Here is a 12,909-nt window from a genome sequence, read left to right as displayed (position 1 = left end):
CTAGGTCCCATGGCTTCATGAGACAGCTGACTACCTGAGGTCCTCAGCTGGGCTTAGCAGGGGGAGCCAAGGTTCCAGTGATCAGACTGGGGGCACTGTCCAAAGATGGCCTGTCCCTCTGTTGGGTTCTGTGCTGACAGCTCAGAGCCTGGAGCCTGTTTCAGATTCTGTGTCTCCCTCGTTCTCTGCCCCTCCCCCACTTGTGATCTGTCTCTGTCTCTCAAAAATAAATACTTAAAAACATTTAAAAAAATGGGGGGGGGACCTGGGTGGCTCAGTTGGTTAAGCATCCCACTTAAGCTCAGGTCATGATCTTACAGTTCGTGAGTTTGAGCCCTGCATCGGGCTCTGTGCTGACAGCTCGGAGCCTGGAGGCTGCTTCTGATTCTGTGTCTCCCTCGCTCCCTGCCCCTCCCCTGCTCATGCTCTGTCTCTGTCTCTCTCTCAAAAATAAATTAACATTAAAAAAATTTTTTTTTGAAAATTGGAGTGTCCCTCGATATGCAGGTCTTTCCCAGTCCCTTGTTTCCCTCACCCCATCGCCACCTCATCCTTACCCCTGCTGGCCCCTGGCAGAGCCCCTTGGGGAAGCCAAGAAAGAACCACTAGATTCTTCTCTCTCCATCGTGGCAGCCTGCACAGGCTCGCAGCTCCACCGGAAACCCCCCTTTCTCCCTTCTTATGATGAGAAAGTGTTAATTCTTAGAACTAATATATTTGCTTTCTTTTTTCCTTTGTCTATGCCCATTTTGTTAACTTCATTTTGTCCTAAGCCTTTTCAAATCGTCTTTGGAAAGAAGCAGAATAAATGTATTCAACCTCTTTGGTAAGAACTCTCTTCCAAATGCTCACCCCACCTCGCCTCTACCGTCTACCCTCCCCCCTTCTTTCCAACCCTGTTCCCTTTCCTTAACCTCTGATTTCCTGAGTCAGTCATCTCCCCTGCACACCAGCCACTCCCACCTGCTAGGTGATGGTTGTTAGATGAAACAGCTCAAGATGAATTATTTTAAAACCCAACTATTCACTTCTGGCAGACATTTGAAGAGATATGATTAGCCCTGTCTTGATCAGCTCCATTCTCCCCACACATCACTTTGCAAAATTCTTTCATGTGTTCACTTACTCTATTTATTGAGTGCCTACTCTGTGCCATTTGGAGCACAAAAAGTCCCCCCCCCCCCCCCCGGAGCTCAGAGTCACTGGGGCAAACAGACGCTAATCAGCTGATTCCACAATTTCCTGAAACTGCACCAGTGACTCAGTGCTCCAAGGACCTGTGAGCGAGCTGAGAGAGGACCTCAGAGCTTTTGGCCTCCAGGGCTCTGCCAGGCAGCCTCTGTGAACCTATGTGTTCCCGCCTGCAGCAGCCACTGGTTACTTACATTTGTGAGACGTTTATAGTTTGTCTGTGGCTGTGCATTACCCTCCTGCCCACCCTACGCTTGCCTCCTTCATTTCAATTCTCCCCACAGCGCAAGCCATGGTTCTGTTTATTCCTGTACCAGTCCAGCCCCAGCCCTGCTGGATGCTTGGTGGGGAGTAACCTGCCCATCTCCGACACCACAGACAGACAGGTCCTCATCTATGGTCTACTCTGTGTGGCCAGAGCGGAAAACTTGAAAACGGGAGTCCTCAGTACCGAAGTATGTGACTGGCACTCAATAAATACTAGCTGAATTGAATGAAAATAGAATGTGTGGATTTTTCCCATTGTGTGCACTGGACACAAGGCAGGCGGGGCAGACGGCTTATTTGCATGACTAGGTCAGAAGGGAGGTCTCTGTCTTGCGATCCCCTCATGGAAGGATCCGGGAAGGGGACACCCAAGGGATCGTCCCCGGGGAGAAATCAACACCAGCATACACCTCGAGCAGTCCCAGGACCCTCACCTGGGAAGTCAGCTGAGGGGTAGGGATCCTTCACTTCATTGACATTAGATTCAAATTCATCAATTTTCAGCTGTAGGAAGGAACACAACAAAGATGAGGATAAAAGCAAAAGCTGCAGTTTCTGCTTACTGGAGGGTCATTTACTGGAGGGTCAGTGTAGGCTCCGGCTCAGTCCTCCCTACAGCCTGGGGGACAGGTCATATAGGATCATTCCTTTTTTATGAATGAGAAGCCAAGCTTAGAAAGGTCACACAAGTTGCCAAGACCTCAGACTGTCTGAGCCCGTGCACGGCATCCCCTGTTTCGTTCCCTGGGGCCCAATTCTCCAACCCTTGCACCTCTGCTTCCACCATTTCCAGAAAGTTTGAGCAGAGCCAGGCTGGAACAAGCAGGAAGTGATGGGAAGCCAGTCTGGGTCTCTCAATGGAACAGGGGTGTCAAGTCGGGAGGGGGACGCCTTGACTGGGGTGGGAAGCCGGGACTCTGAGGAAGTCTGGTTCCCAGAGTGGGGCATCTATGCCTCTCAGTATAAAGGATTCCTTGTGGGAGGGTAGGATTTACTCTCCCCCCAGTAGAGTGGAGACAGATGTCCTAACCTGGCTGATAACCAGGCAGATAGCCCCTTTCCACATTCCTACCCACCCACCAGCACCCTAAGTCATGGAGGTGAAACCAGGGGACTTGTAGAGTCCCTCCCCATCCTGCCTCTGAAGATACCCCACACGATGCTCACCTTGGCAGTGGTAGGGATGCCTTCACCCTTGGGTTTCTGTTCCAGCTTCTTGGCCATTACTGACTTCTCTTCCTCTGACTTATCTGGAAGACCCCTAAGTTAAAAGAAAGAAAGAAAGAAAGAAAGAAAGAAAGAAAGAAAGAAAGAAAGAAAGAAAGGAAGGAAGAAAAATCCCACAGTGGAAGCCCAACTAGAAAGTTCTCAGGGATCTGCTTAGTCTAATGGCATCCTCAAGGGGATCCCACACCAAGGACTCAGGGGACTCTGTGGAGGATGGAGCAGTGTATACTGCCAAATGGGAGGGACTATAGCCCTGGGCAAGCCCTTTCCCTGTGACGAAAGGGCATGATGCTCAGCTTGGGGCCATGACTACATACGGCTCGCTGGTCAGCTACGCTCAATGTTCATTGAAGGGTAAATGGGTGAAAAATGGTTTTGTGCCTAGTTCATAAAGAATTCACAGTGTGGGAGCATGATTTGGTTCAAGATGGGGCTCAACTCTTTGGAAGTGTCTGGATTACATTGCTCTCTTTCTCTTCCTATCCTGCCTCTCCCCAGAATATGCATACCATTCCTGAAGGCATGGGCACTGGAGGAAGCAGGACTTTTGTCTAGAACCATTAAGTATGGTTCTCCAACCAGCAGATGGAGAAAGGTGTAAAAGACCTGAGAAGTCAACCACCACTTCACATACAACAAGGCCAGGGGGCAGCAAAGGGAAATGACTCCCTTCAAGAAGTGCAGGGACTCCGTGGCAGGACTGGTTGAATTTCTAGAACTCTCCACCAGGGTTCCCTGGTCCCACCTGCCTGGCTCTGCCATCACATTTCCTGAGGCCTGTCTAGAGACCAACTGCCTCCAATTCTGCGCCCAGGGACACCTCATAGGACTTCAGCCATCCCTATGCACGCTGGTTGCAGAAGCCTGCCCACTGGGGCAGGTGTCACTGTGGCACAGCCTCTGCTCATTGGGCTCCAAGGAGCCACCGGCCCAGAGCTAGGAGGTCACCATCAGGCATGCCAGGTCCCTCCCTTCTGAGGATGCAGCACTCACTTGGACATCTTCCTGCGTTTTTTCTCCTCAGCTTTGGCCTTCTGGGCAGAAGTCAGGCTCTCTGCCTCAGCCAGGTTGTCCACAGCGATGGCCAGGAAGACATTGAGCAGGATATCTGAGGGTGTCCGGCTAAGGAGTCTTGGGTTGTGGATGAAAGGGAAACCTGGGGGGCCGGAGTCTCACCCTGACCGTGGGTTGGCACGACAACCCTGCTTCCTTGGTGGGGTGTTGGAGTTCTTCTTGCCAGTAACCCCATGGGATGGCATGGGCCCAAGGGCACGGACAAGCATCCCCAGGGGAGCCTGACTGCAGAGGGTGCCCATGATGGGCCTTGAGTACCGTCCATTTCCTGCCCAGGACTGATCCCAGCTCTCTCGGGGGGCTTTGTGGGGCACCCGTGAGGCACTGTAACTGAGAGTCGTGTGCTCAGTGCACATAAGCTCAAGGACCACTGGTTCCCTCCCTCCCTGCTACTCATAATATCAAATTCCACGGTGCCAGCACCAGAACCCCGGGCACTGCCGGCTCTGTCTGCCCCGTCCACCTCGCCCTCCCCACTGCCCATCTCATTCTCGGTCTGCCTGCTCCCTGGTTCCTCCCTGCCTGCCTCCGAACCTGTGGAGGAGGCTGCCCACCAACGTCACGGCCCCTCCACCAGACCTGTTCTTGCTCCTGCCTTGTTCCAGGCTCACCAGCCTCTCTGGGATGAAATCCTCCCACCTGTAACCAGTCACCTCTGTGGTCTTTCCCCTTTCCTGGTGGAAGGAATTATCCTACAGCTCGACCTGCACTTGCCATATGCTACATCCCATCCCCCTGCCCCCTCCATGAGCCTGGGAGCTCCCCTCCAGCCAGAGGGCCCGGTGCCTGGCAAGTGGGTACCCTTGACCCGCATTGTAAGCCCCCGCCCATCCCAACCCCCTCCCTCCGCTCTTTTCTGTGCCCTGCTCCCAAGGGGATACAATTGCCACAGACAAAAAGGATGATGAAATAAATGCACACGAGCACCCCAGGGTAGGACGGCCCGCCGTAGGCCATGATCCCGTTGTACATCACAGAATTCCAGTCTTCACCTGTTAGGACCTAGAGGGACAGGGAGCACTGGGGTAGAGGGACGCGGATGGACTTGAGAGTCTTCTGTCGGGACCACACTGCCCAAAAGGCCCCCTCCAACTCTGTCAGTTCCCCTAAACCTTTCCTCTCTTCATTCACGGCCAGGACGAAAGGTCCCTGCTCTTCTGGCCTCTCTCCCAGTGGTCAAAAGTGGCCCAAGGAGTTTGGCCGTGGGGTCGCCACATCCCTGTGCTCTGTCCCTAATGCCCAGGCCTACCTGTACTACGCCCACCCATGCCTCCTGGCATTCCAGCCTCCCGAAACAGTGTGAAATGTCAAGTGTCTTCTAAGGCATGATACCGGACCAGCCCTCGGGTGAATGGAAGACAGAGAGGGTGACGTCATCTTTAAGAGCAACTGATTGCCACACGCCGACCTCCCCACCGGTACCAACGAGGTGATGTTCCTCGTGAGTGCTGGCTCCGACACAGGGGAGTGATGTGGGTAGTGCGTGAGAGAGAAAGCAAACCCTGGGACTCCATTCGTTTGGTATCAGTGATCCTACGATGGGCCAGCGCTCCGCTTGGCACGGGGGACACAGGCAAATAGGACAAGCTGGGCACAGCTCCTAGCCTTGGGAGGGTGAGGGAGGCTCACAGTAGAGAGAAGACAGGGGGTGAGGGGGCCCGCAGAGGGACCTTGAACTCAAACCAGCAGATCGCAGAAGGCTTCCTGGAGGAGGTGATGCCCACGCCGATCCCCAAGGACAAGAAGTGGGATTCAGCACCTGCGGCACGGCCTACCTGGAAGACGCTGATGAGGGCCTGCGGGAAGTTGTCAAAGTTGCTGCGCCGCACCTCCGTGTCCTCGAAGTCGTACCTGCCCCCGAAGAGCTGCATGCCCAGCAGGGCGAAGATGATGATGAAGAGGAAAAGCAGCAGCAGCAGGGAGGCGATGGAGCGGATGGAGTTGAGCAGGGATGCCACCAGGTTGCTCAGCGACGTCCAGTACCTGAAGGCAGACGGTCACGGTGGAGACGAGCGGCGCCCCCCCTCCCCCCCCCCCCGCGCCCCGTCCCCCCCGGAGGCGCCCCCGCCAGCCCCGCGCTCACTTGGTGATCTTGAAGATCCGCAGGAGGCGGATGCAGCGCAGCACGGAGATGCCCAGGGGCGTCATGGCACCTGACTCCACCAGCAGCAGCTCCAGGACGCCGCTGCACACCACGAAGCAGTCGAAGCGGTTGAAGATGGACATGAAGTACTGGCGCAGGCCCAGCCCGCACATCTTCAGCAGCATCTCGACGGCGAAGAGGGCCAGCAGCACGCGGTTGGCAACGTCTGCGGGGAGGGCGGCCGGGCCTCAGCGCCCCTCTTGCCCGCCCCCTGCCGCGGGGACTTTGCCTTGGCCACGCCCCCCACCCGGGACCCGCCCTCACGCGCTTCCAAAGCACCGTCCCTGTTCTGCTCCCCAACCACCCCCCCACCCCCAGCCCAGGAGAACCCGGGGAATGTTTGCCCATCGGAGGAACGCCGAGGCAGACGCCCGAGAAGCGCCACCGGTCCATGTTTTCACAAAACCGAATCCTGTTGCTTTTGATTTCACTCAAGTTAATGGGGCTCTGCCCCACTCTGCTTACCGTACACATCCCTTCTCCTGCGGGAGGAGGGGTGCCCCCACCTTGCCAGAGCCGGCCCGTCCACCTGGGCTTTGCCCCCTGACCCCCACCTGGCGAAACCCACCGTCAACCATCTCTTTTCTCTCCCGTGTGCTTCACTTCTCCTTTCAAGTGGATTCTCCCATCACCGTTTTAAAAAACACAGAAGTCTCTCCCATTTCCACCCCTCCCCACCCCCCCCAAGCAGCTCCTGCTCTGGCTCTCTCCTCCCTATCACGGCCACACACAGCAAAAGGTTATCTTCTTGGATCTCTTCACCTCTTCACACCCTGCCCTGCCCCGTTTACCCTTTAACTCATACCTAACTGGGTCCACCTGGTCGCTCCACCAACAAACTCTCTCAGGGGCATGACTTTCAGGTCACCAAATCCAATGGGTGGTTTAACCTGCAATTTTCCTGAGCTCCTGGAAGCCCGGGGCCCGGTTGACCAGCCTGGCTTTTTTTTCAAATATTCTCTTTCCTTAGCTTCTGTGACACCATATCCTTCTGGATTTCTTCTACTTCACCTGCTTCTCCCAAGCCTCCTCTGCAGATGCAATTCTTTACCTAATCACTGAATGCTGACCTTGAGCTCTACATTTAGTATATACCATCCTCTGGTGACCTGGTGATGTCTTCTAAGGCCATAGCTTCTATTGCCATCCCTGCCAGTGACGCCCAGATTTTAATTCTTGCACTCTTAGCTTAGGATCCCTACATCCTGTGGGAGATGCCCCAGCATCTCCTCCCCTGTAATCCTTCTCTTGCTATCTTACAGTTGCTTCTACTGTTGCCCTCCCTATATGGACTTGGCATTACTCATTAGCATCTGTCTTCTCCTCTGGCCAAGTAAGTTTCCTGGAAGGCAAGAACAGCATATTGATTCTCTCTGCATCCTGGGTTCTTTCTCTGTGCCTTACGTATGTAGTATGCACGCAATAAATAGTTGGTGAAAGATTGCTGTTTGGGGAGTAGAATTCGAACCCGTATGTTTGCAGTTTCAGATTGCCAGTAATCCTCATGTTCGGTGTCTGAAATTGTAATAATTTAACCAGACACCTGGGTGCGCCGTTGGAGGCTTTCCAGTGAGCTGCTGTTACTGCCCCCGGTAATGCCAGGAGGAAAAATACTACCAGCCTGTAATTTCCAGAAAACAATGTCAATATCTGCTTGACGTCTTCTGCAAAACCTGAGGTGCTACCGGCTGTCTTTGGCCATCGGCCACATCTGTCCCCTTCCTGGCTTCACTCCGTTCTGTCTCACCTTGCAAATGGGTCAACCAGAGAGGCTGGTTGTGGTGCTCTGAGGCGATAGACAGGGTGTTGAGGGCAACGACCAGGATCACCAGCCAATAGAAGACTCTGGACTTGATCACATCGTGGCACTTCCAGCGAAAGATGCGGTTCCACTGCCTCCAGTGGCGGCTGGGAGAGGACAAAGAGGAGGACGGAGTCAAAGAGCTGCTTGACTCCAAGTTCCCTCCTTCCTGCGGTTGCTTTGGGCCAGACCGCAGCCGTACTTAGCCCGATCGCCCACTCTCTGGCCACACGGGAGACGCTCAGGGCAAGAACTGCAGAGGCAGACTGATTTAAAATCTTGCCTCTTACTAGCGAAGCTCTTCCTCTTTTCAAAGGAGAATAATGACGATGCCAGCCTCAGAGGGGATTAGAGATTATGCGAGTACAATGCTTAGTTGGCACTGTGCCCAGTATCCTATAGGGGCTCCACATACGTTAATTTCAGCTAGAGCACACTGGGAGGCCTCACTTTGCTCATTATAAAAGCAAATTCTGTAACAGATGAATCATATCTGGTGTCGGTGAGGGTGTGGAAAGGGCACTGTCACAGCCACGGCAACCGCTTTGGAGAACAATTTGGCAACGCCGACCAAGGTTTTCAAATCTACATACTCTTCGACCCAGCAATTCCGTTTCTAGGAATCGGCCCAGCAGAAATGTTCATACTTAGGTACAACTGTTCCTGTGGCGCGTTTGTGTGGTCAAAAATTGCAAAGGTTAAATATCTTAGGGTATATTCATACTGTGAAATACTTCACATCCAAAGACATACCAAATGAAGGTGTGTGGACCATCAAGCCACAAAGACACAGAGGAAACTTAATTGCCCATCGCTAAGTGAAAGAAGCCAGTCTGAAAGTCCTACGTACTGTACGATCCTAACTATGTGACGTTCTGGAAAAGGCAGAGCTATGGAGACAGTAAAAAGATCAGTGGTTAGTGGCTGGGGGGGGGCGGGGGCGGTGGGGGAAGGATGAGTAGTCAGAGTACAGAGGACTTTTAGGGCAGTGAAGACACCGTGTATGATTTTATAATGATGGATGGGTCCCTGTCATTTCATATTTGCCCAAGCCCACGGGATGAAGGCACGGCACCAAGAGTGAGCCCTAGCGTAAACCAGGTGCGTCAGGTGTACCAACTGTCCCATTCTGGTGGGGGCTGGTGATGAGTGAGCTGGGCCCGTGTGGTGGCGGGGGGATATGAGACAACTCTGTGCCTTCTGCTCAGTTTGCCGTGAACCTTAAAAAAATTAAAGTCTTAAAAACACCAAGATGGGTGTGTATGTATGAAGCTGCCCTAAATAGACGATCTTAAGTTAAAAGTGTTCATAGATGCTATGTGTATCATATTCATTTATTTATCAAATATTTGGCAGTACGTAGTCTATGTTGGGCACTGTTCTGGGTTCTGTTGGGACAGTAGTTAACGCAAAGACCCCTGTCATGTAAAAAGGCAAGCAAAACAAAAAACCTGGCGTGTGTGTGTGTGTGTGTGTGTGTGTGTGTGTGTGTGTAAGAGAGATAAAAGCATAGCAAAGGTCTTGGAGGGATAGCCACCTGTTACCATGGTTACCTCTTTGCAGGGCAGTGGGACCTTCATCTTTTCTTTGATGTATTTCTCTACCACTGGGCTTTCAAAATCACGGTTATGTATGGATTTGTAAAAGGAAGCAGCCAACCAAACAAATACATCTTCCTCTTGAGACAAAGGCACTTGAGCCTGGAGTGTCCCCCTGTCTCCAGACCCCTGGCCGGCCAGCCTCCTGCCTGCAAAGCTCCCCATGCCACCTCTTTGCAACGCACACCTTCCCTCTTCCCGAGCAGAGGTTTCCGGGACTAATTAGCCCACCGACTCCCCTCTCATCAGAGGGCAGCAGCCAAATCCTCTCCTTGCCTCCTGGCAGGCTCCCAGCCCCTTCCCTGTGTGCTGTATAAGCAGGTGATCTGCTGAGTGCCCTCTGATGGCGCTGAGGGATGGGGCATGTGACTCTAAAGCTAGTAAGTGGGTTCTAACAGTACATGGGGAACAGCACATGGGTTCTAACTCCATGTGTCGGGGAGTTCTGAGTCTGGGAAGACCCTGGGGCGAAGGGCAGATACTTACACAAACTGGATGATTTTGTTCAAGCCCTCGATTTCATACAGGCTCTCTGTGTCGGAGCCTCCTTCATCCAGAGACAGCTTCCCTGGGAACAAGAGAGAAAATGTGGGCCAGTCTTTGGGGCCCCTCCGGGCTGGACACACCTAGGCCGGGCACACCTGGGAAAGGGGCCATTGGCTGGAGGCACCTGTGACCACAGGCCCTAGTGGGCCTGGATGGCTCTGGGTTTTCCCGAGCCGCCCGAGGAAGAGCCCACACTTGCAGGGGAGGGGCAGCTGTGGGCAGGCAGCATGGCACTCTGTACTTCAGGAGGAGCTCCGGGCACACCCGGATGCCATCATTTCGAGCCGTAAGGCTTAAGGTGGGTCACTCACCCTCTAAGGGCCTGAGTTTTCTCACCTGCAAAATGGCAACAGTCTACCTGCCGGAAGGGCGACATGACGCAGTGCCGTCTCTGGGAGCCGACCGCGAGGGGCCGCTCAGGGGTGGGGAGGGCATGCTGACTATGCCTTTGGGCCCGAACCTTCTCTCAAGTCCTCAACGTCCATGACCTCGCCCTGCGTGATCCAGCTCATGTAGCCCCGAAGGTCCTCTTCCAGCTGCTGCTTCTCCCGGAGCTTTTGGAAGGTTCCCCTGGACTTGGCCTTCTCCCGCTCCTTAGTGAATTCCCTGAAGGAACAGAGAGATGGGGAAGGGCGGAGAAAAAAGAGAGGGTGTGGAGAAGGATTGGGCTTCCCAAGGACAGAGAGAGCATGTTCTGTGGCTGGATGCGCCCCTGCCTTCGGGCCCAGGGTGTCGCCTAGGGTCCAGGTGCCCTTCCAGGTGACAGAGGGGCAGCTCCTCTCGTGCCCCCTCGCCATCCACACCCTCAGGAGCACCTTGGAGCGCCCAGCCTGCCTTTCTCATTGCCTTCTTCTCATCTCGTCTGGTATTTTATCCTCCCTCGTCTTGGGGTCGCCTTGGACACTAGGGGTTAATGACATGACCATTTCCCTAACAGAATCAGCCACGGATCCTCAAATTTTCCAGGCTTCCCTGACCCTTGAAGCTACCTTAGGAATTTAGTTCTGCTTACAGACCTAAGGTCTGGAGGAAATTCCCCTGAGTCTAGAAGAAACCAGGTGGCCACACTGGAAGGAAAGGACCGGAGGGTCAGCAAAGGATCTTCAGACCAGCAGAGACAACCCACTAAGCAGGGTGGAGAGAGAGGGAGGAGAGAGGGAGACGCAGGCACAGTCATTGGCTTGTCACATCAGCGCCTCAGCCCTCAGCACCATCCCCAGGGACAGGGCCCGGGCAGGGGGGCTCTGACCCTTTCCTGCTGTGGATCCTTTGGTAGTTCCAGGAAAACTGAGGCTACCTCCTCAGGATAATGTTGCAAAATGCACAAAATAAAACCATCTCATTACAAAGGAGTCGATTGTATCGCAATATAGTTATGGACATATAAAGAAATTGTGATAAGTACGTATATGCTTCTTTGTTAGCTCATTCCCTAGCAAAGCCGAGTTACAGATCTAACAACTCTCGTAGTTTCAAAGTAGTAATGCGTGTCGTGTGGGTTCTACTGGGACAAGTCACAGGGAGCGCTAAATGCCACTGTGGCGCACTGTCTCCATGCCTAGTGAAAGGAGACGCTAGATTTCAATCAGAGCTAGCAGAAAAGAAAGACAAGTTTTTCTCATTCAAGTTCACAGACCCCCTGAGTTCTTTCTACAGAGTGCTTGGAGGGAAGCTTCTGGGGTGGGGTGATGGCCATGGGGAAGGGGGCTGATGGTCACTTCTAGATGCTCCACTGTGGCTGCCTTGGAGCCGTCGCAGAGAGAACAGCTCTCATTAATAATGACCATTAGTAGTTAATGCTCATTATGTGCTGGACTCTGTTCTAAGGACTTTCTACGTATTAACTCATTTAATGCTCCCAGCACCCCTATGGGATTATTCCCATTTGACAGATGAGGCACAGAGAGGTTAGGTGACGAGGCAAAGGTCACACAGCCACCAAGCAGTAGTGTAAAGATTTAAACTTGGACAGTCTAGCCCCAGTCTGTGTGCTTCCCTGAAGGCCACACAGACTCTTAACATGAAGCATCAGCTCCTGCACATCCAGGGGCAGGAGGCTGGGATCTCGGGGGCTTCACCCAGAGGGAGTGCAGGTGTAGAGGGACAGAAGAAGAAAGGATGCAAGAAGGCTTGGGGAGAAGGGAGAAAAATTAAAAATCGAGGGGCTCCTACCTGTACCTTCTACACCTCCTTTGCTAACCCGGGAGTGTGCTCTTGGCAAAAGGGGAGCCAGGGGTAAGCGGAGGTTCTAATCCACATCTCCCTGCCCTGCTTCTCCCCTTCCTCCTCCTCCTCCTCCTCCCACACCTCTTCCTCCTTTACTGCCTACTCTCTTTCTCCCTCTTGCTCTTTTCCTGCTCTCCCCATCCCACCCCCAACCTCTCTGCCCCTTCTCCCTTCCACCCTCCATCCTTCTCCTCTCCTTTTCTTCCCTCTCCCTGCAGCTGCTTGTGAACTTCCTTACCCGCTCAGGACACCCAGCACCAGGTTGAGAATGAAGAAGGATCCCAGCAGAATGAGGGTGACAAAATAGATCCAGGGCCACTCGTTCCCGATGGCATCATTGACCTGGTCCAGACAAAAGCATGAGCCCCATTCACTGACCTGAGAGGGCTTAGGTCCCCTTCTGGACTCAATGCTCCACCTGACCCTGGGGACAAGGAGAGAGGCCATCTGGGCCCAGTGAGAGGACCGTCCTCGCCCAAAGATCTAGGACCCGGAATTAGAAGGACATCTCAAAAGTAGCCTTGCTGGCTGTCCACTTGGCCAGACAAGTCCGACACATTTCTTCCCCCAGCCATTCACCTCCCTGGCTCAACTCTTTCATTTACTTTTTTTTTAAATTGTTTTTAAGTGTTTATTTATTTTTGTAAGAGAGAGAGAGAGAGACAGTGCGAGCAGGGGAGGGGCAGAGAGAGAGGGAGACACAGAATCTCAATCAGGCTTCAGGCTCCCAGCTGTCAGCACAGAGCCCGATGCAGGGCTCCAACTCACAAATCGTGAGATCATGACCAAAGCTGAAGTCAGATGCTTAACCATCAGAGCCACCCGGGCACCCCTGG

At 53.4% G+C, this 12,909-nt stretch overlaps 1 protein-coding gene across 1 annotated transcript in view; it reads right to left on the bottom strand.

Moving 5' to 3' along the window:
* The window catches only part of CACNA1S (calcium voltage-gated channel subunit alpha1 S), a 65,112-nt gene that overhangs the window by 29,827 nt on the left and 22,376 nt on the right, over window positions 1–12,909 (bottom strand). The window contains exons 7-16 of the mRNA XM_047077269.1: window positions 12,312–12,415; window positions 10,308–10,453; window positions 9,788–9,869; window positions 7,650–7,810; window positions 5,843–6,068; window positions 5,535–5,742; window positions 4,641–4,761; window positions 3,679–3,793; window positions 2,626–2,719; window positions 1,893–1,962 (exon numbers count right to left, since the gene is read on the bottom strand). Of these exons, the coding sequence (XP_046933225.1) occupies window positions 1,893–1,962; window positions 2,626–2,719; window positions 3,679–3,793; window positions 4,641–4,761; window positions 5,535–5,742; window positions 5,843–6,068; window positions 7,650–7,810; window positions 9,788–9,869; window positions 10,308–10,453; window positions 12,312–12,415 (1,327 nt within the window). The remainder of the gene's footprint in view (window positions 1–1,892; window positions 1,963–2,625; window positions 2,720–3,678; window positions 3,794–4,640; window positions 4,762–5,534; window positions 5,743–5,842; window positions 6,069–7,649; window positions 7,811–9,787; window positions 9,870–10,307; window positions 10,454–12,311; window positions 12,416–12,909) is intronic.

Source organism: Lynx rufus, unplaced genomic scaffold (genome assembly GCF_022079265.1).
Source record: "Lynx rufus isolate CCGP_SWC_20201006 ecotype Redwood Valley unplaced genomic scaffold, mLynRuf1.p SCAF_15, whole genome shotgun sequence".
Taxonomy (NCBI): Eukaryota; Metazoa; Chordata; class Mammalia; order Carnivora; family Felidae; genus Lynx; species Lynx rufus.
The sequence above is the reverse complement of the archived record's forward strand: the minus strand, read 5'-3'. Positions and strand labels throughout refer to the sequence as shown.